General features: G+C 44.7%; 1 protein-coding gene across 1 annotated transcript; it reads right to left on the bottom strand.

Moving 5' to 3' along the window:
- On the bottom strand, positions 1–27,687 carry PROSER2 (proline and serine rich 2). Its single transcript, XM_032221477.1, has 4 exons — positions 27,478–27,687; positions 8,758–9,002; positions 1,809–2,040; positions 1–1,299 (listed from the first exon to the last, which is right to left on the bottom strand). The coding sequence occupies exons 2-4, from the start codon at positions 8,890–8,892 to the stop codon at positions 290–292; spliced, it is 1,377 nt and encodes a 458-aa protein (XP_032077368.1). The 5' UTR covers positions 8,893–9,002; positions 27,478–27,687; the 3' UTR covers positions 1–289.

The raw sequence follows: 27,687 nt of genomic DNA, 5'->3' as shown, positions 1-27,687 counted from the left end.
AAGGGATTCCGATGTACGTGGCCAGTGATACACACAAGGCTTACACATGGACTGTCCGTTGACCTTCATTTAACTTGACACTCTCATTTTCACCTGGGCTTTTATGAATGGCCTTGAAGTCTTCAATAAGCACGGTGAGTTCATGTCAAGGACATCCATCCCAAATGCCAGCAGAGAACAGTGGTGTTCCAAACACTTAATATTTCCTTCGCCTGCATGATAAATAGAATGGATTTCATTGGAATTTGTCAATCTGTCGTAATGTGCTTTAGATGTTCTTCTCGTTCCATTATTCTTTCAGAAGTCCCAGTTTTCGTAGAGCCTCCCTCCGGGCTTCTTCTGTCGAACCACGGCCGGAAAACTGTACTGTGACACCTTTGGAATGGAGTCCTGCAGATTTGGGCAATGTGCTCAACTTTCTCTGTATGTCGAGGATGAGGTCTTGTTGGGGTTGTCCAGAAATACTTGGCCAAGCAGACTTGCCATCCACAAGGTCAACATCTGGCTTGACAGTCATTGTTTTGTTCAGGGTGGGTAACAAATTAGGATCCTTTTTCATGATTTCATGGGTGTTTTGATAGTCATTTGGTGTACCACATTCTTGTTCAGGCCTCTCATTCTTTGTGGTGGAAAGGATTTTGAGAGGATGGATGAGGTGGGCCCGAGCAAGAGTTTTCTCAACCAGGCTTAAACTACTCAAGGGTTTGTGGTCCGTGGACTCAGAAGGTAAATCTCGTAAAGGCAAGCTTTGGCTGGGACCCAGAAGTCCACGCTTCTGCAGCCTCTCTTCCAACTCATTTAGTAGCAAGGCTGAAGCGTTGACGTTGGCCAACACTTGAGCCTTGCGCTCTTGAACGTTGACGGCTGCCTTGGAGATGATTTTGCTGAATTCCCGCTCGCTGGCATTGGTGAAGCTGATGTTTTTCGGGAACCTCTGGGGTTTGGGAGCAGTTGGAGGTGGGGCACAAGGCTTGACCTGCTCCCTACTGCAGAGAGTGGAGGAAGTGGAGATGGTCCTCCTCTTGTTGGGGTCCCTTTCCTTTAGAGAAGAAAGCGAGGAAGAACTGCCTTCTGCCTGCTGCTCCAACAATTTCTCGGCAATCAGAAGTGGTGTGGGGATGGAGTGAAGGAGCTTCGGATGCGGTACAGTAGGCTGAATGGGATACGTCTCACAGACCGGCAACGGAGGTGGCGAAGGCGGTGTTGGCGGAAGAGAAACTGGATGGAGACAGACATCTTCTTCTGATGGTTCAACATCCTCCAGCTTTGGCTCATCCAGCTTCCAAGTTTCCTCTGATGCTAGGAAGAAAAACAAAAGAACCTATTAGATCTGTTTTAGAAGTTACGCGGAATGGTCCCGAGGTCTACGGAAATTCTCAGTCATGCAGGTCATGGTTGTCCCGAAGGTGTTGTTCTGACCTAGGTTTTCTGAGAAAGCATAAATCACACGCTTAGTCCCAAAAACCCTCTTTTATTTAAACGGATGTAAATTATGGTCATTCACAGCCTGTAATGATTCACAAGCGGTGAATGTGAAGAGTCCGACAGATGTCTGCTCGAGTTGCCAAAGTCTTTCAGATAAGCACCCCCCTTTATCTTCCTTGAAACACTGCCAGAGACCTAATGGCCAATTAGTTTTGCAAAGCCAAATGTCTCCCAGTCAAACGGAACTTCTCAAGAGTTTGAACCGAGCAGAATGAACTAATTCTGGTCGGTTCAACTCCAACTGAACAATCTTATTCCTTGGAAGTCCGCCTCTTTAGTTCCCAGAACACAAATTCACACCTGGGCAAATAGTTTCACTTTACCTGGTTCCGTGCTGCTCTCTGGTGCTGATGGGACCAATTCTATCAGCTCTTCAGACCCGGAATGGTCAGGTGTGTTTTCCTCCACCAGCTTTGGGGAATTGCAGAAGACCCCACTGTCGTGCAAGCCTTCCTCCTCCTCCACACCGTCATCCAAAGAATCCATAGTTTCTTCGAAAAAAAGTAGGACGTCCTTTTCTTCGTGAGTTAAACCTTTCAACCGTTCATCTTCATCCTAAGATTTAACCACAAAAGGCAAACTCAGGTTTTTTTGTATATGAGAAGGTACAGGCAGCCCTCGGCTTACAACAGTTCATTTTGTGACCTTTTAAAGTTAAACCAGCACTCAAAAAAAAAAAAGCAATGGATGCCTTTTTTTTCCACCTTTACCGTCACTGCAGCATCCTCACCTCACACGGTATCAAAATTCGGATGCTTGCCAACTGGTTCGTATTTATGATGGTCACAGTCTCTATGGGTCATGTGATCCCAGGGGTGGGCTTCAAAAATTTTAGCAAGCGGTTCTATGCCTGGCTGCTGGGTGGGCGTGGCCATGGTGGGTGTGGCCTAGTCGGCCTCCTGCACCATGGTGGCGGAGGGGTGTTTTTGCCCTCCCTGGGCTCCGGAGGCTTTCCTCGAGCCTTCGGGAGGACGGAAATGGCCTCCCCAGGCTCCGGAATCCCTCTGGAGGCCAGAAACGGGCCCATTTCCAACCTTCTCAAACTTCCAGTAGGCCTGTTTTTCTCCCTCCATGAGCCTCCGCGCATGGCTTGTACTTACCTGCATCCAAAATTGGCTGTGTGGGGACTCCTGGGAGGGGTTGGGTGGGGTGGGCATGGCCAGCCAAGAGTGGGATGTGGGGATTCTCCGAATTGCACAGAATCTTAACTGGAGGTTTTCCCGAACCCCTGCGAACCTCCAGCAGCCAACCCCTGCCCAGGATGGTGCAGGAGGCCAACTAGGCCACACCCACCATGGCCACACCCACCCAGCAACTGGGTAGAGAACCGGTTGTTAAATTATTTGAAGCCTACCACTGGAGGGGAAGGGGGAAGGCAATTTTTCTCGCCTGTCTCAAGTCAAATTACTGGGACAATTTACCACCAGAGATGAGAAATCGCTTAATTGCTGCTGAAACAGTACACCACAGCAACTTGCTAAGTGCTGCGCGCAATTATATTGTTTCCACCTTGCCTTAAAACCCGTGCAAATAAAAGCCCTCAACACAATTTATCCAAGCACAACAATCCAAAAGAGCAGCCTAATTATAGAATTACAAGACTGGGCGAACCAGTCCTTTTCGCCTTGGCAGGAGGTGACGGCTTTTGTTTGGCAGTAGCGATTTGAGACAAAGCACCCAGAAAAAAAAAACCCAACACATCCCAAGCAAAGGCTTAAAAGCAATTTTAAGAAGACTGCAAGAAGAAGAGTCAGAGGAAGGCAGCCTAGAACAGGGGTCAGCAGCCTTAAACACTCAAAGAGCCACAAAGGTCCTAACCAGAAGCCCCGCGTTCAATTCTGAAGCCAACCGGAAGTCCGGTTCCCCCCACCATAGAGTCTCCTCCTAGGGTGGCGTCCTTCTTCCTCTGCCGACTGGAAGTCCAGTTCCACCATCAAGTCTTCTCCTAGTGCGGCATCCTTTTTCCTCTACTTGTCCTAACTGAAATCCCTATCAATTGTGCAGCCGACCGGCGACAGGGAGCCACAGCAGAGGGACGAAAGGGCCACATGCGGCTCCAGAGCCGCAGGTTGCCTACAGCTGCCTTAGAACCACCTCCTGTTTTGCAGAAGACTAATGTTGAAATATTGAAAACCTAGAACCATCCCATTTAGAGAGTGGCAGGCCAGAACCACTCCTATTATGGATGAAGGGACAGATCTATACAGTCTAAATGACATTTGTTTATTTGAAGAATGCAGATAATGCCCACAGCCCAGAACCACCGATTTTATAGAGAAATGGGGACATCTTCAACCTAGAACTGCCCCTATTTGGGATGAAGGGTCAAGGAACGGACTGCCCAGAACCACACCTGTTTATAGACAGAAGGAGCAGATTCAGAAAGACTAAATGATACTTGCTTTACAGGAGAATGCTTTTTTTATAGAATAACAGAGTTGGAAGGGACCTTGGAGGTCCAACCCCCTGCCTAGGCAGGAAACCCTATACCATTTCAGACAAATGGCCACCCAACATCTTCTTAAAGACTTCCAGTGTTGGGGCATTCACAACTTCTGGAGGCAACTTCTGTTCCACTGATTAATCGATTAACCGTGATGGAGAACCTATGGCACGCTTGCCACAGGTGGCGTGCCGAGCCATTTGTTAGGGCACGCGAGGCATTGCCCTGTCAGCTCCAGCGCGCGCCAGCTAACCAGCCTTCATTTTCAGAGCGAAAAACAACCCAACGCACAAACCAGAAGTTCGGGAATGGACTTCCGGTTTGCCCGTAGGGGTGTTTTTCGGAGGCTTCAAGAGGGTTCCAGGTTGCCCGTAGGGCCATTTTTCACCATGCCACACCCACCAAGACACACCCAGAGAACCGGTAGTAAAAAAAAATTGAATCCCACCTCTGGATCAGACTGTTCCAACTTTGAAATATCTAGTTTGTAGGACCGTAGGGAAAATGACGTGCTTGTTTTTGGTCGCCCCGTCTGCCTAGAGCCCCAAGCCACCACAGTTAGCTTGGATGCTCACATGCTCATCAGGCAGGTTGAAGCATCACCCGGGCCCTCCTCATGTCAATTAATGAAATCATCCGAAAACACCAAAAGCCAAAGAGTAAATTAGGCGCCACGGAGCAGGCAAGGAAGCCGGATAATATAAGAGAGGTGCAATTTGTGTAGCTCCAAGCAATATCCTCACCCTTCTGGGCGCACGCTTGAGGATGAAACAGACACAAAGATGCGGCTAAGATGATAATTAAATGCACAGAGAGAGAATCAGCTCCGCTTTGACGTCAAACGTTTTTGCTCAAATCCTCCGGGAGTTACCGCCCCACCCCCCCAAACCAAGTATGACACGTTGAGATTCTTCCAAGCTGAGGTCTTTATTGTTTTCACACCTACAGACAGACTCTTGCTAAACTGAAGTAGCTAATTATCTACATTGAGCCTATACGGGTAGTCCTTGACGTACAACCATTCCTTTTTGTCCGTTTGAAATTGCCACGGCCCTGGAAAAAGTGACTTACGACCGTTTTCCCACTCTTAACAACTGCTGCAGCATCCCCACAATTAAAATTCGGATGTCTGGCAACTGACTCATATTTATGGCGGGTGCAGTGTCAGTCCTGGAGTCACGCGGCCCCCTTTTGCAAAGTTCTGACAAGCAAAGTCAATGGGGAAACCCATTCTCTCCTTCCTTCCTTCCTTCCTTCCTTCCTTCCTCTTTCCCTCCCTCCATTCCTTCTTTCCTCTCTTCTTCCTTAACAGCCATGTTAATAACTGAACAACTGACTCAAGAAAAGTCATAAAATTGGGGGGGGGAGGTCACGTAACAACTGTCCCGCTTAGCAACAGAAATTTTGGACTCAATTGTGGTTGTAATTGCGGGGACCACCTATGCTTTGGAAACTATTAAGGAGGAGTTGTCCTCATCCTCTTTCTCTCACATGATATCTGGGCTTAGTTGCCTCTTATTCCTCTGGAATTGTGGGACGCGGTGGCTCAGTGGCTAAGACACTGAGCTTGTCGATCAGAAAGGTCGACAGTTCAGCGGTTCGAATCCTAGCGCCCTGCATGGACTTTTTGCATTAAAAAAACCCCCACCTTTTGATTTATGGTTTTGATTATTAGGATAGATTACACAGTAGAAAGAAGAGAGTCATGATGTAACAGTGGAAAAACTGGATGGAAAACTGTGACCAAGTCACCCCAGTTCTTCTCTTTGTTAAGACTAGATTTATCCAATTCCTGCAACTGTTCTTAATGTGTTTTAGCCTCTAGCCTCCTAATCACCTTTGTTTCTCTGTTTCCGAATCTCCACATCTTTTTGCCTCTTTCTTTTGACATTGAGGGACGCAGTAGCTCAAAGTCACTGAGCTTGTTGATCAGAAAGGTTGGCAGTTCAAATCCCTAGCGCCGCATAGCTGAGTGAGCTCCCGTTACTTGTCCCAGCTTCTGCCAACCTAGCAGTTCGAAAGCAGGTAAAAATGCAAGTAGAAAAATAGGAACCACCTTTGGTGGGAAGGTAACAGCGTTCCGTGCGCCTTCGGTGTTTAGTCATGCCGGCCACATGACCACGGAGATGTCATCGGACAGCGCTGGCTCTTTGGCTTTGAAACGGAGATGAGCACCGCCCCCTAGAGTCACAAACGAGTAGCACATATGTGCGAGGGGAATCTTTAGCTTTTACCTTACTCCTCTGGAATGCAGCCCCTCCCTCCTAGGAATCTGCCTCCTCCCTACGTTGCATCAAAAGGATGGCTTGTGTGAATGGAGAAGGTCCTTTTCACCTTGTGAAATCTCACATTACGTCAAAAGATATTCCAGCCAGGTCACCTTTGATAGGTATAGGTTGTGCTACTTTTGCATTATTCCTCATGTTGCAATGGTTTGATCATGTAGTAACCCATGAGTAAATTGCAGTTCAGCGTCAACATTTGGAAGGGCTTTGAGAATTCATCCAAAGCTTTTTGTGGGGGAAGGGGGAGAGAAAATATGGTTCTGGGAGTGTTGCGCACTTTTTCTGTAGTTCGTTCTGATTGAGGTTTCCCAAGAGCATAAAGCAAACTCCTTGTCCCAACAAAAACCTCTTTTATTAATTGACTGTGAATTCTGCTCATTCACATCCATCAAAGTCTTTCAAGGGAGGATTTACAGTCACAGATCTTATCTGGCTTGGAGAGCTGCCAGGCCGATATCTGCAAAACCTGGCAAGGAGTCTCGGAGAGTCACGAACCAATTAAGTGAACTAATTGTCTCCTGCAAACTCCCCTTCCGCTCCTCATTTATTTCATCTGGGTGGGGCCATTCATCGTCCACCTGTGGCCTCATTGCCAAGTCGACCCCTGTCCTTTAGCTGCTCCCTTTGTCTGGCAACTCTGCGCATGCGCACCCTGGAAACAGGCTCCAGCTGTTCGTCTGCCTCACTGATGTCTGACTCTGAAGGCAGCTGATAACTGGCATATGGTCCTGGTGCCCTCTCTGCCTCCGACACAGAGCCCTCATCCGAACCTTCCAAGGACTCCGGGACTGGCCCATGTTCCTCCCCAACCTCCTCACTGTCCAAATCTGCTGCTAGCTGCGTTGGCTGCTGGCGGGCCCAATAGCTCCCTTCTTTTGAGCTATCCTGTCCTGTTGCTCCCAAGAAGGAGGATTTTCCCCATTGTCTTGAAAACCTGACCAGTTGACTGTTAGATTGGGAGAAGATTCATTCATTCATTCATTCATATCTCATCTTTATTGTTTTTATAAATAAGGCAGAAAACGTACAGAATACTCCTTCCTATTTTCCCTACAACAACAACCCTGTGAGGTGGGTCCGGCTGAGGGAGAGGGACTGGCCCAAAGTCACCCAGCTGGCTTTCGTGCCTAAGGTGGCACTAGAACTCCCAGTGTCCTGGTGATTGACTCAAGATCTCCCAACCAGCTTTTGTGGTTAAAGTGTGAACATAATTTATTGTTTTCTGATGATTGGCCCAACTTACCAAAACTTCTTTGGCCCAATCACAATGAGACTGTGGATTCTAGTCCCACCTTAACCATGAAAGCTGGCTGGGAGATCTTGACTTTGGATCAGTCATTCTCTCTCTCTCAGCCAACTCATCTCTCAGGATTGCTCTTGCGGGAAAACAGGAGAAGGAAGGAGTATTATGTGTGTACACTGCCTTGAGCTACCGTGTTTCTCCGAAAATAAGACAGGGTCTTATTTTCTTTTGACTCCAGAAATAAGCGCTTGGCCTTATTTCGGGGAGGTCTTATTATTTCTGAGGTGCAGGACGCATCAAATGTGGTCACCTTATGGCTGCTGCTGTGTTGCAATATTTCCAGGGAGGGCTTATTTTCAGGGGAGGGCTTATTTTAGTGCATGTGCTCAAAAGCCCGATTGGGCTTATTATCCGGGGAAGTTTTATTTTCGAGGAAACAGGGTACTTAAAAAGCGTTAAAGTTGGATAAAGGTAAAGATTCTCCTTGCACATATGTGCTAGTCATTCCTGACTCTAGGGGGCGATGCTCATCTCTGTTTCAAAGCCAAAGAGCCAGCACTGTCCAAAGACGTCTCCATGGTAATGTGGCCAGCGTGACCAAACGCCGAAGGCGCATGGAACGCTGTTACCTTCCCACCAAAGGTGGTTCCTGTTTTTCTACTTGCATTTTTTACGTGCTTTTGAACTGCTAGGTTGGCAGAAGCTGGGACAAGTAACGGGAGCTCACTCCATTACGGGGCGCTAGGGATTCGAACCGCTGAACTTCGAGTATCTTAGCTACTGAGTCACTGTGTCCTGTTTTACATCTGTTTAAATTGGGAATTTTAATAAGTACTGGAATTTTACTATCATTATCAAGGAATTTATCTTCTCTGGCAAGGCAAGGGAAGGGAATAGAAGGACAAGAGAAAAAAAATATGTTTTATTTCCTGCAAATAAATGTGGCCACTCCTCAAATACTGGAAGATTGACTTTGATTCTACTTGCATTTTATGTGCTTTAGAACTGCTAGGTTCTAAAGTAATGGGAGCTCACTCTGTCACATGGTGCTAGGGATTCGAACCGCCGAACTGCCGACCTTTCTGATCAGGAAGCTCAGTGTCTTAGCCACTGAGCCACCGCGTCCCTCTAAAGGTGGATACAAATCTAATAAATCATTTTTAAAAAAATTCAAAGCAGGCCACCAATAAGATAAATTACCCACAAGGTATCCTTCCTTGCCCAACAACTGCAATCCAAAGCTATATATTCTAGCCGTACAATATAAAAGTTAAAAGATGCTTCTGTCTCCAGGCACTTACCAAAATTGAGTGTTTTCGATGCGGGCAACTTTTCCCACTCTCAAGATGATGTGTGTTTTCCAAGTTTCCCAACTGGACCTCCGAAGGAATTTCATATCCCATTCCTGAATAGTCTGACACCATGTTTCTTGGCATTCCCCACCTAGAAAAATGTGTCCTTTTTGGTAAGAGAGTCTCTTTCTCATGCAATGTGAAACACTCACGGAACTCGAGCAGAGATTTTCAATTTTTTCCGCCCAGCCGTTCTGCAAAAAAAAAGGAGAGAAAGAAGAGGAGAGAAAGGTCATTAAATTGAAAACAAAACTCCCGGCGTGTATTGCTCTGAAATGAAATTATGAATGACTTTAATAGAATATTGTGAGTTACACGGATGAACACACAGTATTTCCTTCCCCTCTGGATGCTTCTCCATCTGATTTAACTCACAGACATATACATCAAACAACAGACAGAGATATCCCTTAAGGTTTTTTTTTGCTAATAATTGTTCTCTGCAGGCATTCAGATTCAATCAGCGATCCTGTTTATTAGCAATGCTCTATTTACCTCAATAGATGCTCGAAGCATTCAATGAATATTATAAACTTATTAATTTAATAACTTGCTCAGAATGTAGGGATGGAGTAAAATACTGTTCTGGCCTAGCTTTCCCAAGAGCATGAAGCAAGGTCCTTGTCCCGACCAAAAAAACCTTTTATTACTTTGCTGAGAATTCTGCTCATTCACATCCAGCAAAGTCTTTCAAGGGAGGATTTACAGTCACAGACCTTATCTGGCTTGGAGAGCTGCCAGGCCGACACCTGCAAAACTTGGCAAGGAGAATCACAAACCAATTAAGCAAACTAATTCTCTCCTGCAAACTCCACTCCCCTTTCGCTCCTCTTTTATTTCCTCTGGGAGGCGCCATTCAGCGTCCACTTAGGGCCTTACTCCCAAGTCAACCCCTGTTCTTTAGCTGTTCGCCTGCCTCACTGATGTCTCACTCTGAAGGCCGGAAGAACAGAACTGAGGAAGCTTCTTGGATGAGAAGTGAAATGTTTAAAAGAGTAAAGTAATTATAGACATGTTTTTAGAGGCAGGAAAGCACCTCCCCCCCAGTCTTTCTTAATAGCCCGCAGCAGATGCCAGCACGTAAGGAGATAAAGAGCTTATTGAAAGAAGACGTTAGCTATATAGATGGCCCCATTCATAAGCAAGGCAAAATACTGCAGGCGGAAATCCGTTCAAGACGGATTTGCAGCAAAGTTTGACAGCTAAAAAAAAAGCAGAATGGTAGGATTAGAACAAGCATCCCCTCACCTAAGACCCAACACAGGACGAAAGCTATTAGCCACACGAAGCCCACATTGCACAAACCCCAAACTTCAAAGTTACAGAAACTAGAAAGATCCATCCACGTATTCAGCCAGTTCGGCTGACCCAGAGCCGCACGATTTCATTGTGTGTGGCTTTGTTCAAGAGCCGAGGTGGCGCGGTGGTTAAATGCAGCACTGCAGGCTACTTCAGCTGACTGCTAGATCAGCAGTTCAGCGGTTCAAATCTCACCGGCTCAGGGTTGACTCAGCCTTCCATCCTTCCGAGGTGGGTAAAATGAGGACCCGGATTGTTGTTGGGGGCAATATGCTGACTCTGTAAACCGCTTAGAGAGGGCTGAAAGCCCTATGAAGCGGTATATAAGTCTACTGCTATTGCTATTGCTATTAAACTTTCTTTCCAATCGGCCTCCATGTTGTTTCCGGCATCTTTCTCTTAGCTCGGAACTGAACCAGGTGGATTTTTTTCCCCTCAACCCTGGGATGATGGGAAATAGTTTAATTTAAAGCTTCAGGAATAAAGGTTATCAGACTGAAACACCATCCAAAGCCAGAACAATTTGTACTAAGCACTTTTTTTTTTTTTTTTTTTGCAATAAACAGCAATTGGGCAAAGCCCAAAAATCTAACCAGCCACATTATATAGCATTGCACAACGAGGAAACTTAACCTATATGGAAGTGGATAATCAAAACAAATGCTTGCTTTATCTGTAGTGAATTAATGGCTTCCATCCAGAGACATTACAATAGATGCTATATATGCCCAAGAGATAAGAAGAGTTGATAGTTAAGGGGTTGATTTCTGTATGCTTATTTGGTTATGACTTGCAGGTTTGAAATAGGCCCTCGCAAATCTTGAGACCAATAAAACCTGCATTTCTAGGGCAGCCAGCTAAAATTAAACATATCTCAAGGTTTTCAGGTGCTGCTAAAACTGGGGATTAAGACATCTAAAGGAGAAGGAGCTCATTAAAAAATAAATAAATGCGAACACCTGAAACAAGAAATCGCTAAGGAAAAGACATTTCCTACCAAAGAATTCATCTGTTCAGAAATGGATTTCTAGGGCAAGGTGCTTTTGACGTTTGGGGGTTTTTTAATCTCGGCTGCCATTTAGATATTTTATTATGTTGTGGTTGCTTAGGATGATTTTAATTCCCGTTAACTGCCCGGAGTTCAAGATTTGGAGATGTGCAGTCGTAGAAATGGAAAGAAATGGAGAGAAATAAACAAACTCCCATGTCCTTTAAAAGTAGCTGGCCAGGATTTTGAGCAATAGGAACGCACACCTTAAGCCAAAAACAGAAGATATTTGCTGTCTGGTAAACAGTGGAAAGAGCAGGGCTGGTGCACAAATCACACTTTGGACCCCCAGAAAAGCAGGAAAGAGGGGGGAAAAAACACGAGCAAAGAGAATCTTATCTTTTCAATGCTTCTTCTGAGACCCTCTTCCCCAACCTGGGCCAGGGGCTTTCTGTTTTGAAGGAAAAGGTGTAATCATGCACTTTCCCCCCCCCCCCCTGACTTCAGCTGCCTGTTCCATCCCTGCTGTCTTGCTAAAGCAGCTTATCAAGAGTAAACAAGCCATTTGCAAGAAATCTGGGTGTACTAGAGTTCAGAAATAATTTGACTGATCACCCAGATAGTTATTGCATAAAACATAAGAGGGAGCGGGAGGGAGGGAGGATTCTAGTCTATTCCAATAAAAAAAATCAATAATTCCAGGGAAGAGAAAGGAAGGAAGGAAGGAAGGAAGGAAAGAAGGAAGGAAGGAAGGAAGGAAGGAAGGAAGGAAGGAAGGAAGGAAGGAAGGAGAGAGGTGACAAAGAAGGAAGTGAAGTGAAGGAAGGAAAAACAGGAGACAGATGAAAGAAGGGAGGAAGGGAGACAGAAAAGACAGGAGAGGAAGGAAGGAAGGAAGAAGAGAAGAGAGGAAAGAAGGAATGGAGGGAGGGAGGGAAAGAGGAAGAAAGGAAGGAAGGAGAGAAAGAAAGAGACAGGGGACAAGGAAGGAAGGGAAGGAAGAACAGGAGACAGGAAAGAAGGGAGGGAGAGAGAGAGGAAGAAAAGACAGGAGAAAAAGGAAGGAGGGAAGGAAGGAAGAAGAAAGGAAAGATGGAAGGAAGGGAGGAAGAAAAGACAGGAGAAGGAAGGAAGGAAGAAGAGAAGAGAGGAAAGAAGGAATGGATGGAAGGAAAGAGGAAGAAAGGAAGGAAGAGAGAAAGAAAGAGACAGGGGACAAGGAAGGAAGGGAAGGAAGAAAAGGAGACAGGAAAGAAGGAAGGGAGAGAGGAAGAAAAGACAGGAGAAAAAGGAAGGAGGGAAGGAAGGAAGGAAGGAAGAAGAGAGGAAAGATGGAAGGAAGGGAGGAAGAAAAGACAGGAGAAGAAGGAAGGAAGAAGAGAAGAGAGGAAAGAAGGAATGGAGGGAGGGAGGGAGGGAAAGAGGAAGAAAGGAAGGAAGGAGAGAGAGAAAGAAAGAGACAGGGGACAAGGAAGGAAGGGAAGGCAGGAAGAACAGGAGACAGGAAAGAAGGGAGGGGGAGGAAGAAAGGGAGGGAAAGAGGAAGAAAGGAAGGAAAGAAAGGAAGGAAGGAAAGAAAGGAAAGAAAGAATTTCAGAACACTCATATTTGGCTCACATAGTACTTGAATTCTCATACGGCATATAACAAATTCCTGACTTCAATCTGTAACAATCAGCACGATCCTCAAGGGCATGTATATAGAGCTTGGGAAACATTCCCTGAGGTCTACTCTGCCTGGCTTTTTAAATGAATGATTGTTTATTAAATAATAATGAGCAATGTTATTAACATTTGACAATCAGTTTAAAGATGGGAACGCAGCAAGTTGCGCATAAAGCGGAGCCTCTCTTCACAGGGAAGCCGAGGCCCCAGAAGGGAATTCAGACAAATCGATCGGCATGAAGGCCTCCTTATGAACAATTCTCCACCCACAGGGATTATTTTATAAGAGGGACCCCTACAGTATATATAGGCCAGGGGTCGGCAACCTTAAACACTCAAAGAGCCACAAAGGTCCTAACCCGAAGCCCCCCGTTCAACTCTGGAACTGACCGGAAGTTCCCCCACCATAGAGTCTCCTCCTAGCACGGCGTCCTTTTTCCTTGACCTGTCCTAACCGTAAGCCCTATCAATTGTGGAGCTGACCAGCAACAGGGAGCCGCAGCAGAGGGATGAAAGAGCCACATGCGGCTCCAGAGCCACCCCTGATACAGGCTGACATTTCAAAATATCCTCCCCGCCCCACAAAGCTAAAAGACGTCCGATGATCTGCGGCTTGAACCAAGGATGCTGAATTCCCACAAAGACATTAAGTTATCTGTGAATTATCAGCTCTCCCTCTCATTATAACCCATCTCACAGAATGCTTTGAGGGATGAAACCCGCCATGCGGGATCTCCAGCTCCTCAGAGAAAAGGAATACATGTAGTCCTCAACTTACAACGGTTCATTGAGAGACCAGAGTTACAGCCGCACTGAAAAAAGTCATTACCATTGCAGCGTCCCCATGATCTAATTTCAGAAAGCTGGTCAACTGACTCATTTTTATGACGGTCGCAGTGTCCTGGGGGCCATGTGACCCCCTTTGGCGGACCTTCTAACAAGGAAAGGCGATGGGGAAAGCCAGATCCGCTTAACAGCCGAGTCATTAACTTAACAACGGCAGGGATTCATTTAACGACTGTGGCAAGAAAGTTTGTACAATGGGGCAAAGTTCGTTTAACACTTGTCTCACATAATAACAGAAATGTTGGGCTCAATTGTAGTCATACTTCAAGGTCTAGCTGTACAGATCGACACAGAAGAAAGATCTAAATCGGGGTGTGTGTGTGTCAAACTCAACACCTGCAGGCCGGATTTGGCATGCGGCAGGGGTAGGTTTCTCGCCCCGTTCCAACCGGTTCGGATGCACGCATGCGTTCTAGCGTCTGTGCGATGCTCCAGCTGCTCCTGGAGGATCGCGCAGGCGCTGTATGCATCCTGCGCATGCGTGGAAGCACAGAACTCGTCAAAACTGGGTAAGGAGCGCGGGCGGGCGGGCCAGTCGCCGTTCCCGGAAGTTACTTACTTCCGGGTTTGCCGACCAACCGGTTCGCAGGGACCACCGCGAACCGGTTGAAACCCACCCCTGGCATGCGGGGTGCTTAAATCTTCCCCACAGGCTGGCCTGGAAATACCAAAGAACTGGCCCATGATGCCTCTGCTGACCAAAATGGGACCCGGGGGGGGAGGCACTTGTGCCCCTCCTGAAGCCTCCTTTCGGCCTCCTTCAGCACACTGCCAGCCAAAAACGGCCCCTTTTCGGCTGGCAGAGTACTGCAGGAGGCCAGGGAGGCAGAAAACGAGGTGCAGAAAACATGCCCTGTTTTGACCACCAAAGTGCTACAGGAGGCTTTCCAGGCTGAAAACGTGGCATGGGGGCTGTATGTGGTCCCCCCACATCCTATTTTGGCTGGCAGGATGCATCCGTTCTGTCTCCCCGCCCCCCACTGGCCCGCAGAAGAGAACTACAATGCTGATCCGGCCCTCAAAGAAATCCATTTTGACACCCCTGATACAGATGTACCAAACTCTACTTTGAAATTGGAAGTTTGCATGGTCAAGGCCCATCTCTCCATCACTAGGAATGGTAGTTACCACTATTCTTCTACTCATTTAACATGGATCTCCTGACTGGGGTGGCCATTAGTGCATTACTATTTAGTTTTGAGTTCCAAAATGACTTCCGTTTGGTTTTCAAACCATGTTCTTGGCGGATCTAACTGAGGAGACGACGACAAAGCCACGAAATGATGGCCTTTGTGGTTCGAGAGATGACTCAAAAATTACATTTTAAAGTCACAAGGTGGCCCCTTACCTCAAGGCTCAACTTCTGTCATGCCAGAGGCACGAACAGTAAATGTTAATTAGAAGCGAACCACAAATTTTGGAAGACCAGTAATTTAATTTTAACTGGCGGTCATTATGTTGAGTTGTGAGACCGAGCAGCGTGACAGGAAACGAGGAGCATCCTGCAATCTTAGCTCTTCCTGGTGGCTTTGAAATGAGCTGTTTCCCAGAATTCCCAGGGAGTTTTGGAATTCTGGGAGTTGTTCTTTTGGAATTCTTTGGCGTTCCGGGAGTAGCCAACGCACCTGAAGAAGTATCTGTTTGGGAAAGGCTGAACTGCCTTATTAGTTGTATGGCATCTTCCACCTCCTCTCCATAGTTACGTTTCTTTCTCCATAGAAATACATTTCAAGAATGCCTTTGCAGCCAGAAATGCAAATATATATAGTTGCAAAGGAATGTCTAAAATGCATTCCTGAGAAGGATAGGCATGTAGATAACGAAACACGCTTAGAAAGAAACTGTCTATCAAGTCCCTTCAAAGGATGCTGACTTTTAATTCCTAGCATTTTTCCCTGCTTACCTTACTGGTTGAAGATTGCACCTTGCTAAGGTCTACCTAGAAGCAGGTCAATACCTGAAACTGCCTTCCTACTGAAGCTCCAAAAGCACAGAAGTTGTGAATGCTCCAACACTGGAAGTTTTTAAGAAGATGTTGGATAACCATTTGTCTGAAGTGGTATAAGGTTTCCTGCCTAAGCAGGGGTTTGGACTAGAATACCTCCAAGGTCCCTTCCAACTCTATTATTCTATTCTACTCTATTCTATCCTTGATGATGAACCTTGATGCACAATGCAGATGGACAATGGACAGTTCTCTGCCTCAAAAGAAGAGCCTATTTTGTTTTTAAGGAATTATATTCTCAGCCTGTTGGACTAAGCAAGCTGGATTTAAAGTTAAGCAAGGTCGGCCTTGGCTACTAAACGAATGGGAGACCCCCATGATTTGCAGGCTTGGCAAGGTAAAGATAACAACATCGTCAAAGAAAGACTTGGCAAACCATTACTAATTTGTTGCAAGAAAACTGCAGGGATGTGTGTCTACCGAATGACCAGGAGTCAAAATAAAGCTTACTGTTTAGCTAAACCAGGAAATCTCCAAAGTGGGCAACTTTATGACTTGTGGACTTCAACTCCCAGAATTCCTCAGCTAGCTTTTTTTCCCATGGAATGGCTGGCTGAAAAATTCTGGGAGTTGAAGTCCACAAGGCTTAAAGCTGCCAACTTTGAAGACCTCAGAACTATATAATGTGTCAAATTTATCGTTTATCATTCGATAAATTAAGGCTGAAGGAGAAAGTCTGGATCAAGGTCACCCGTATGTGCCTTAAGCAGGATGAGAAACTAGCTCTCTTGCACCTAGTTTAGCACCTGATTCACTTTACCATCCTGGTTTATGGATTGAGACAGAAGCACTGGTTTAAAATCCCCCACCCCACCCCAGGGACCTTCTAATCCCATGTTTTTCAAATTTGGCAACTTGAATATGTGTGGGGTTCAACTCAACTCAACTTTATTTTACTTAATTCGCTTAACAACTGTCTCAATTAGCAACAGAAATGTTGGGGTCAATTGTGGTCATAAGTCGAGAAGTACCTGAAAGGCCACTGCACAAATTGCATAAATCCAACCTATTTTAATAGATGCAAAAATCCAAGAGGAAACTCCCAGGAATTCCATTCATAATAAACTGATTTTCATCAGACAGAAGTTCAGGAAAGTGTGTCCCAGTGGAATGATGTGGAATTATATAGTTTGAAACCTGAGCTAAAACACACCCTACAGCAGGGGTCTCCAACCTTGGCAACTTTAAGACTTGTGGCCAGCTGGGTGAGGAATTCTGGGAGTTGAAGTCCACAAGTCTTAAAGTTGCCAAGGTTGGAGACCCCTGCCCTACATAAATCCCCCCCCCCCAATGATATTTCAGAGTTTCAAAACAGGCAGCCATCTAAAACACCATTATCAGTTTCCAGAACATAGAAAACGTATTTGGTTGCCTCCTTTAACTATTAAGAGAGGGGGGAAAAGAAAACTGTGAAAAGAAAGAATGGAAGGGATTGTTATCAGGGGACAATCCTCCCCTCCCATTTTGCAAATAGAAGGTTATCTCCCAGTAGGATACTTGCACAATAAAAGCACCCCTAACCTCTGGATGATGGTATACTATAAAGGTAAAGGTTACCCTCGCATATATGTGCTAGTCATTCCCGACTCTAGGGGGCGGTGCTCATCTCTGTTTCAAAGCCGAAGAGCCAACACTGTCCAAAGACGTCTCTGTGGTCATGTGGGCCGGCATGACTAAATGCCAGAGGAGTACGGAACCCTGTTACCTTCCCACCAAAGGTGGTCCCTATTTTTCTACATGCATTTGTTACATACTATCGAACTGCTAGGTTGGCAGAAGCTGGGACAAGTAATGGGAGCTCACACCGTTTCTCGGCGCTAGGGATTCGAACCGCCGAACTGCCGAAATTTCTGAGCAACAAGCTCAGCGTCTTAGCCACTGAGCCACCGCATCCCTGGTGTACCTATCCGGCACATAATTCTGCAGTTCAAACTTCGAGTGCCCTTTCCCATACTTTTAGGGAGGGGTTAAAATGGATTGCACACAATTTAAATATTGCCCTGTAATGTGTTTCACCAATAAGAGGTTCATGAATGAAAGACATCATACCTAGATTGATTCAGAGTGAGATAACATCTGTTGGTCCCTCCTTAAGCCAAATATTATTGTCTGGAATTGTACATAAATTGTGCAGGAGGAGACAGTTTAGGAGTTGCCGATGGAGGTAATGCAACCTTCCTGCCTGGTTCTGAATCACTTTCTCCCTATCAAACCCAGCTCTTCTTATCGTACATTACACAAGATTTTGCAATCAGCAGCTCCGAGACAAGAGGGGGAAAAATGGGCCAACACATTTTAAGTAACCTACTTTTTAAAAACTGCTTGCTGAATAGGTCATAATGTGCTGAGTTCATTCATTGGGCTAAATTATAAGCAGCGTGACTAAACTTATATAAAATCTTAGGACTAATTCAACACGTTAGGGAGAGCTCAACTCACAATGGAGCCTGCCCAAGATGGTCATAAGTCATGGAGGTCATAAAGCAAGTCACTCACATGACCGACCTTATTTTATGACCTATTTTTTTTGAGGGGGGGAGCAGTTGTTAAATGAATGTTGCAGTTAAGTAAACCCATTGTTGACTACGGAGCATTTTTACTGAAAACTAGAAATAAACTCTGATTTTCATCAAAAACACAATTGCAGGCAGGGCGGCCCTCTCAAGCTTCATTATCACTGGCAGAGGGTTGCAGGAGGCCGTCGCAGATGGAAACGGAGCTCGGGAGCCCGTTTTCGCTGGCAGAGCGCTCGGCCTGCCAAGACACCTCCACCACAAGTGACGTCAAGCTGGCCACGCCCCCTGGCCACACCCCATGTTCCCCAAGGTCAAACACAATCCGGATGCGGCCCTCAATGAAATTGAGTTTGACACACCTGCCTTATACTATTCCGGACAAACGACTGTCCTTTCTATAGAACAGAACAGAACAGAATAGAATAGAATGGAATGGAATGGAATGGAATAGAATAGAATAGAATGACACAGTTGGAAGGGACCGTGGAGGTCTTCTAGTCCAACCCCCTGCTTAGGCAGGAAACCCTATACCATTTCAGACAAATAGTTGTCTAATCTCTTCTTTAAAACTTCCAGTGTTGGAGGATTCACAACTTCTGGAGGCAAATTCTTACACTGATTAATTTTTCTCAGTGACAGGAAATTTCTCCTTAGTTCTAAGTTGCTTCTCTCCTTGATTAGTTTCCATCCATTGCTTCTTGTTCTACCCTCAAGTGCTTTGGAGAATAGCTTGACTCCTTCTTCTTTGTGGCAGCCCCTGAGATATTGGACCACTGCTATCATGTCTCCCCTAGTCCTTCTTTCTATTAAACTAGACTTACCCAGTTCCTGCAACCGTTCTTCGTATGTTTTAGCCTCCAGTCCCCTAATCATCTTTGTTGCTCTTCTCTGCACTCTTTCTAGAGTCTCCACATCTTTTTATATCGTGGCAACCAAAACTGGATGCAGTATTTCAAGTGTGGCCTTACCAAGGCCTTATAAAGTGCTACTAACAATTTGTGTGATCTTGATTCTATCCCTCTATTAATCTTGCCTAGGGCGGTGTTCACTTTTTTGACAGTTGCAGCACACCACTGGCTTATATTTAAGTGATTGTTCACTACCGTTTTTTGTAAAAATAAATAAAATAAATGCATGGGTTTGTTTATTTACCTACCAGGTGTCAATCCGAGGTTGTATTTATTTTTTTTAAAGCCAACTTTTCATTTTGCAGAAGCAGTGGCTCGTTTCAATCATGTTAGAATCTTATTGGCAAGGCTGGGAAAAAAATAATTCCTGGATATTTAACCTCACTTTTAGGAGGGGGTTGGAAAAAGCAAAGCAAAAAAAAAGGGTTTAAATTCTTGGCATCTCAATTTTTCCTAGCCCTACCTTACAAACTCTTTCCTGAATCAGCACAGTGACTTACTGTTACATCCTCTCTTCTGTTATAAAGCTACCACTGTAAAAGCAAAACTGGACATTATATATCAGATTGGGAGTTGCCAGAATTTTTTTTTTAATGTCTGCAAACCTACACCAACCCAGAAAGGGCAGAAAGCAAACATATTTCTGGAAACAGACAAGGCGGGTTGTACCCTCTGGCTTTGAATTCATGCAACTCCCTTCATATATACTTAGAAAATAATAGGTGTGGTAATCCAACATTCTTCGAAAACCAAGAAGAATTCTCTATCAAATGGTAATGCAGAAATAAAGAATGCACCCCAAAACTCGAAACGGCATTGCTGAGGAAAGAAATGCACAGTTTTTGAAAAAAAGGAGCAGAGAGAGTGAATGAGAGGGGGGAAAAAAACAGAAGATCAGAAAGAAGGAACAGAGGGGGGGGAAATCCCAAGAGAAAACTATTTCCTGCAACCAGCTGATAGAATAATATGTGGCTCACAAGAAGCTCAGAGGATAATAAATCGATTAAAATCTTAATGATACATGTGTTAGTATTTACATATAAATTTTTTCAATACCTGTATAGTATAAGTATAAAAAATAAGAACAAAGTAAAAAAAAAAGTAAAAAAAATGAGAGTAAAATGTTAATTTTTCACTTCTGACCTTTTTATCAAGTAACTTCCTTCTTACTCTTTGTGTTCCTTCTTACACCATTTTAATCCCCAAATCTATCTATCATCTATCATCTATCTATCTATCTATCTATCTATCTATCTATCTATCCATCCATCCATCCATCCATCCATCCATCCATCCATCCATCCATTCATTCTCTGCCTTTATTATTTTTATAAATAGCTTAAGGCAGCCAACATCTCTAACAGGCCTTACAAAATTCTAAAATAATCAATTTAGTCTTTTTTTCCCTTTCAGCAAAAGTCCATTATAAGTTACCATCCAGTCTTAAAAATATATATCATTTTTTCCTGACCGAATCGATCTCCACCATCTCCATGAGTTCTATCAATGCTATAATCCATTCTTCCTGTTTCTTCATTCTTCCATCTTTATGAATACAATAATTTTACTGCCATCCCCATAATTATTAAATTCTGCCATTCTCTCAATGACTGTTGCTAGTATTTCCAGTAATTTCCATGGCCTTTTCCTTTACCAGAATTAAGTTTTTTAAAAAACCCAGCCCAGAAAAAAAAACCCGCCAAAACTAGTCGTTTATGGACAGAAAAGAAATTGGCTATATTTTGGCAAAGCCAAAAGTATTTTAAAGATAGAAATTGGATTTGGTTTCTAATGGAAAAAGAAAACTGCGCTCTTACTCGCTGGGGTTAGAGCATCTTTACACCCAGTTGAGTTGAGTTAGTAACCACCCAGGAGGAAATTTTAACCCTTCACTTTCCTTAGTGCAGCCCAACGGATTACCGTAAATTCGATAGCCATGGTTTTAAGGGTGGTAGCTTTTTCTATAAATAGAGGTTACAGATAATCCTTGAGTTCAGTGGTGGGTTCCTAACCCGTTTACTATCGGTTCGCTGAGAGGGCGGTTTGCATGTGCTGCTCGCTTCGCTAGTGCGTGCGCCCGCTGCACGTTGCTGCGCATGCACAGTTGACTGATAACTGTTCTGCGCAGGCACAAAAACATGCCGGCGACAGCAGAAGAGACCGGGGAACTGGTTCGGGGGCGTGGCAGGCCTGGGTCGCTGCCGGTTCCAGCGACCCAAGCCGCCATACCACTACCGGTTTGGTTGAACCAGTCCGAACCGGTAGGAACCCACCACTGCTTGAGTTATGACCATAATGGAAGCCATAAGTCATAACAGTCCTAAAACAGATCCGTCATATGACTGAGATGATTTTAGGGGTTTTGTGGCAGCAAATACCACCGTTGTAAAGACAACAACATGGTGGTTAAGTGATGCTGCAGTCACTGATCAAATCCATCGATCGCGATGGCACAGTATTGATGAAAACCGGAAGTAAGTGTCGGTTTTTTTTGGCAAAGCCAGCATAAACGTGGCCAAGTGATCGCAGGACACCGCAAACGGCCATGAATGCACACATGTGCAGAGAGGAATAAAATCTTGTTATGCGAGTTACACAAAGGAGCAATTGCCTCAGAAGACTGCTGTTTTACTACTGAGTCAAAAAAATTCATCGCTTGTGCAAATTTATAACTACACCCTAGAGTTTCAGTGAGTAAAAACAGGCAGAGCTGTACTTTTTACAAGGACCGATAGGAGCTGGCTTGCCTGTTTTGAAACAACAATGGCTATCCAACATCTTCTTCAACACTGGAAATCTTTAAGAAGATGTTGGATTGCCGTTTGTCTGAAACGGTATAGGGTTTCCTGCCTAGGCAGGGGGTCGGACTAGAAGACCTCCAAGGTCCCTTCCAACTCTGCTATTGTATTGTATTGTATTGTATTGTATTGTGTTATATTGTATTGTATTGTATTGTATTGTATCGTATCGTATCGTATCGTATCGTATCGTATTCTATCTATCTATCTATCTATCTATCTATCTATCTATCTATCTATCTATCCATCCATCCATCCATCCATCCATCCATCCATCCATCCATCTATTATCTATCTATTATCTATCTATCTATCTATCTATCTATCTATCTATCTATCTATCTATCATCTATCTATCTATCATCTATCTATCTAAATTAATTAATCATTGGAACAGCTTGCCTCCAGACGTTGTGAATGCCTCAACACTGGAAGTCTTTAAGAAGATGTTGGATAGCCATTTGTCTGAAACGGTATAGGGTTTCCTGCCTAGGCAGAGGGTTGGACTAGAAGACTTCCAAGGTCCCTTCCAACTCTGCTATTGTATCGTATCGTATTCTATCTATCTATCTATCTATCTATCTATCTATCTATCTATCTATCTATCTATCTATCTATCTATCATCTATCTATCTATCTAAATTAATTAATCAGTGGAACAGCTTGCCTCCAGAAGTTGTGAATGCCCCAACACTGGAAGTCTTTAAGAAGATGTTGGATAGCCATTTGTCTGAAACGGTATAGGCTTTCCTGCCTAGGCAGGGGGTTGGACTAGAAGACCTCCAGGGTCCCTTCCAACTCTGCTATTGTATTGTAACATTGCTATCCACATTATTTCTCTAACGTGACGAATTCTGCAATTCCCAAAAACTAGCGGGTATGCTTCTCCACCAAATGCAATTTGAATATCATGGTTTATTCCCCCACCCCACCCCCAACAACACAGAGAAAACACATTCTCCCAAAGCATCCTCAGTCTAGAAAGGGGAAACATTAACTAGGTAGATGCCAACCCACACATCAGATAGCACATACCAAGAAGTATTGTGGACTAAGGTGATGGATCAGGACTAGAGTCATTTTAGTGCAGCATCTAATTCAGTCTTTCTCAACCTTGGCAACTTTAAGATGTGTGGAGTACAATTCCCAGAATTCCCCAGCCAGCCATGCTTTGCCAAGATTGAGAAACCATGGTTTACTTAATCATAAAGGTCAACCAATTGCTTGCAGGGTGTCCAGAAACAGAGGATGTAGCCCTTCCTTGTTCTTGTTCCTGCACAATGTAGGGCAGAGGTCTCCAACCTTGGCAACTTTGGACTCTAGGATGAGAGTCTTGGGATTGTCCAAGTTTGGAACTTATAAGATTGTGGACTTCAGCTCCAAGAATTCCCCAGCCAGAATGTCCACAGTTCCATGTTCCACAAGTCTTAAAATTGCCAAGGTTGGAGACCCCATGATCTAGGGCGATAGCCCAGGGTGCCCAAGTTTGGAACTATTTAGGTTGATAGCCTTGGGGTCATCCAAGTCTGGAATTTATAAGATTGTGGACTTCAGCTCCTAGAATTCCCCAGCCAGCATGTCTGCAGTTCCATAATCCACAGGTCTCCACAAAGTTGGACACCCCAAAGAGTGATAGCTCTCCACAGATGTATAATAAAAATCTCAGCGACAAAACAAAAAAAAAAATAGGGAGACACATCACAAGACCTATTAGATCCCACAGACTAGGCCTCCTCCGAATTCCATCTGCCGGCCAATGTCGGCTGGCAACTCCCCGGGGGAGGGCCTTCTCTGTGGCTGCTCCGGCCCTCTGGAACGATCTCCCTGTTGAGATCCGGACCCTTACCACTCTTCCGGCCTTCCGCAAAGCAACTAAGACCTGGCTGTTCCGGCAGGCCTGGGGCTGTTGAATTTTCCAGCCCCATCCGAGGTTACAACTGTTGTTGTATTTTAAATTGTTGTCTTTTATTTTTATTTTTGTACCCCCTTCCCCTTCTGATTGTTAGCCGCCCTGAGTCTTCCGGGAATAGGGTGGCATACAAACCAAATAAAACCTTAAACCTTAAACAACATTGTGATACACAACCCTAGCTCTTCTTATTTGCCTCCTGACATCGGATGTGAGTCTTTAAGCCTTATGATTTGTGTGGTGAGCTTGTCACTGTCTTCCCATCCCTCCTCCCCGTGATCCAATCCAATCTCTTTTAAGCTCTCTGAGTCAATAGTTATTATGGTGTCTAGTGGCAATGAATTCCACAGGGGAACAATGAGCACTCTGAGGAACATTTCCTCAAGATGAGGTTTTCTACTAACCCTGAAGGCTGAATCTATGCCTTAAACTTCTGGAACGCAAGTCATTCCAGTGGTGGTATTCAGCTGGTTCGGACCAGTTCGGCTGAACTGGTAGTGGCAACTTTTGGGTTGTACCTGCCCCGGCTGTATGCCGTCCTATTTAGCCACATTTTCTAAGCTGCGTGCATGCGTGCGAGTAAAGTGGCACGACGAACCGATGGTAAAATTATGTGACATCCACATCTGAGTCATACATATCCTGTCTCCCGGAAAATAAGACCTCCTTGGATAATAAGCCCAATCGGGCTTTTGAGCGCATGTGCTAACGTAGCACGACATAAGCGCGAATGTCAAAAGCGCGCCGACAAAACCGTGGCGCTAAAACCGCGATGTCAAAAGCGCACCGACAACAGCGCGCCGACAACAGCGTGCCGACAGAAGCGCGATTTAAGTTAAGGTAAGGTTTAGGGTTAGGTTTAGGGTTAGGTTTAGGGTTAGGTTACAGCGAGCTTCTGTCGGCGCGCTGTTGTCGGCGCGCTTCAGCGCTCATTCGTCGCCGCGGTTTTGACGGCGCGGTTTTGTCACCGCAGTTTAGTCAGACGCGCTTTTGTCGTTCGCGCATTTGTGATGGAACCATGTGCTAAAATAAGCCCTCCCCCAAAAATAAGCCCTGTCTGAAAATATTGCAACACAGCAGCTCAAAAAAATAATAAGACCTCCCTGAAAATAAGGCCAAGCGCTTATTTTCGGGGTAAACACGGTATTCATTTGCTCGACCCAGGAACAGAGGCACGAAGGATCAATGTTCCTTCAATCCAATCAGATCTTAAACAGAAGCCGGACTATTTTACAACTAGGATTACTGAAAAGATTGTAAAAATAGACGGTGAGAACTATCTCATCCGGAATCCTTCTGCTACAGGCAGTTCTCGGCTTACAACCATTTCTCCAGCAACTGGTCAACGTTACAAAGACACCGGAAAAAAAAAGTGACGTACGCCTGGTCCTTCACTTACGACCTTTGCAGCGTTTGCCATGGTTACGGGGTCAAAATTTGGGTACTCGTATTTACAAAGGTGGAAGTGTCCCAGGGTCACGGGGCGGCCATTTGTGGACAAGGAGAACCTGTAATGATCTGGAAAGGCGGAATCGAATGATATGGGATTGAAAATTTCATCTAATCCTTCTTCGGTTGGTTAAAAAAAATAACTGTTGGTTTCTTGAGCACAATCTGTCCAGAGAAAATAAGAATAACCCCCTGCCCTCCAAGTTTGCAAAAACACCAAGAACAAAACGCACAGGAGTGTCGTTTTTATGTCACTCTCTTTCCTATGCGGTCAGCCTTCGACTTTGCTGTTTGAGTCCCTGCTAAAATCAATAAAGAAATGCTTGCTTTGACGAAAAGAGGGCAAAACTGAATAAATCTAGTTCTTTTGTCTATGAATCCAAATTTCCCTGCGGGAAGGAATCCATGGAGGACTGGCGAATGAAATTTCTAAAAAAGGAATTATTAGGGTGTTGTTGTTTTTTTAATATTATATAAATAGCCACGTGAATCCCAGCTGCTAGATATTTACCCAGTGCTGGCCTTCATAGGAATTGAGTTCTTCTGAATTATTGTTATTATACTTTATTCATTAAACTCAGTCAACTGAGTTATTTATTATTTGGTTAGTTTATTATACTTTATTCATTACACATGAAACTCAGTCAACTGAACATTCAAAAATGCAGTTTTTATTTTATTATTAGATTATTATTATTATGTGGTTAATCTTTGGTGAGATTCACAGCCTTTGGGGCTGGTTGGTAGCTCAATAGCTCGAGTCCTAACCAAGGACTTAGGAACTGTTAAGGTAACGTCGGAAGATATAAGCTGTTCCAAGTAGGGTGGTTTATTGTTATTATTATTATAATTATTATTCTTAATAATAATCTAGGATTAAATTCACATCTAATATTGGTAGGAGTTTGATAACCCAAGTCCTAACCAAATATTAAGAATGGTTTAGATAGTATCTGAGAATATAGGTAGTTCCTAGCAAGTTGGTTTTTTTTTTTAAATTAGAGTGTTCAAGTCCCGTAAATCCAACATTTCCAAATATTGAAGAACTCCTTTAGGTATTGCTAAGAGGGCTCCAATCACAATTGAATTATTATTACTATTATTATTTTGAATTTATAAATTGTCCAACCACTGCCTCTTTGTCAATACCACTTCAGTTTGAAGACTTTATCTCCACAATAATCTTTATGCCCTAATAGAATTCCCCACCCTTTAAACAGTTGTCACTAAATTATTATTGTCATTGTTGTTCTATTATTCCTAAAAGGGCTCCAATCACACAACTAAATTATTATTACTTTAAATTTTATTAGCTGGCTAAATCCAGTGGCCTCTTTGTCAATTCCGGTTCAGCTTGGAGACTTTATCTCCACAATAATCTTTATGCCCCAATAGGATTCCGCACATTTTAAACAGGTGCCATTAAATTATTATTGCCATTGCTGTTCTATTATTCCTAAAAGGGCTCCAATCACACAACTAAATTATTATTATTTTGAATTTTATTAGCTGTCCAAATCCAGTGGATTTGGCATTGTTGTTATTTTATTCCCAAATTTAAAGCCGGGTCTGTCTGTGTCTGTGTGTGTGTCTGTGTGTGTCTGTGTCTCTGTGTGTGTGTGTGTGTGTGTGTGTGTGTGTGTGTGCGCGCGTGCGTGCTGTTGGAACATATCTCTGAGTTTCCAAACTAAGGCTGCATGTATGATAAAAGAGAGCCAGAGGAGATGAGAAAGGAGGCAGCTGGTGAAAATAATGAATTCATTGACAGAGGCTACTTCCATCAAATCCATCCTCGTGTGGCAGATTATGTCTAAAAAAACCAAGGGAGGGAATGAACACCACGCAGTCAAGATCATGAAAAGCAGGAGATCCATGGGTTATTACTAGCCCTTCCCTAGAAACAGCCCTTTTGACATCCACATAAGGAAGAGAAAATGTAAACACTTAGCCAATGGAAGAAAAAAGGGCAACAGCGCAAAGGTTCCGCCGGGTTAAGTTTATACCTCAAGACAAGTTACTAGTCCTCAAGGATAGCACCCGTCCCGTCCTGTCCCTTAAACCCACGGAAGCCTCAGATGAGCCCCAAACTCTCTCTCTCTCACCGTTAGAAACCCCAAATGCCTTTCCGGGAAGTTGGTCCCCAGGATCGCGGCTCAAAGAAGTTGGGGATCGCGTGGTTCAGAGGATCCAGCGCAGGATCAGGATCCAGGATGAGCGCCCCGCGGGAAGACGCCCTTCAAGCGTGAGCGCTTGCAATTTCACCCGCAAGAGCTTGCGATCGCTTACCTGGGGAAAAATCCGACTGGCCGCGCAGGTGGGAGGTTGACTCGCGTGGAAATCCTCAGCGGGTCTCCCGGAGCAAAGGGAAGGGGGGGGGAAAGGATGCGCAGGGGGGGGGGATCGCGCGTGGGACGCCGTATGAATCGCGGCTCCCCGGGCGAAACAGGTGCGAAGAGCCGGCAGGCAAAGCAACACTGGGCAGGGATTAGACGCGGC

The sequence above is a fragment of the Thamnophis elegans genome, chromosome 7 (assembly GCF_009769535.1).
Source record: "Thamnophis elegans isolate rThaEle1 chromosome 7, rThaEle1.pri, whole genome shotgun sequence".
NCBI lineage: Eukaryota > Metazoa > Chordata > Lepidosauria > Squamata > Colubridae > Thamnophis > Thamnophis elegans.
Note: the sequence above shows the minus strand (reverse complement) of the source record. Positions and strands in the feature narration are given on the sequence as shown.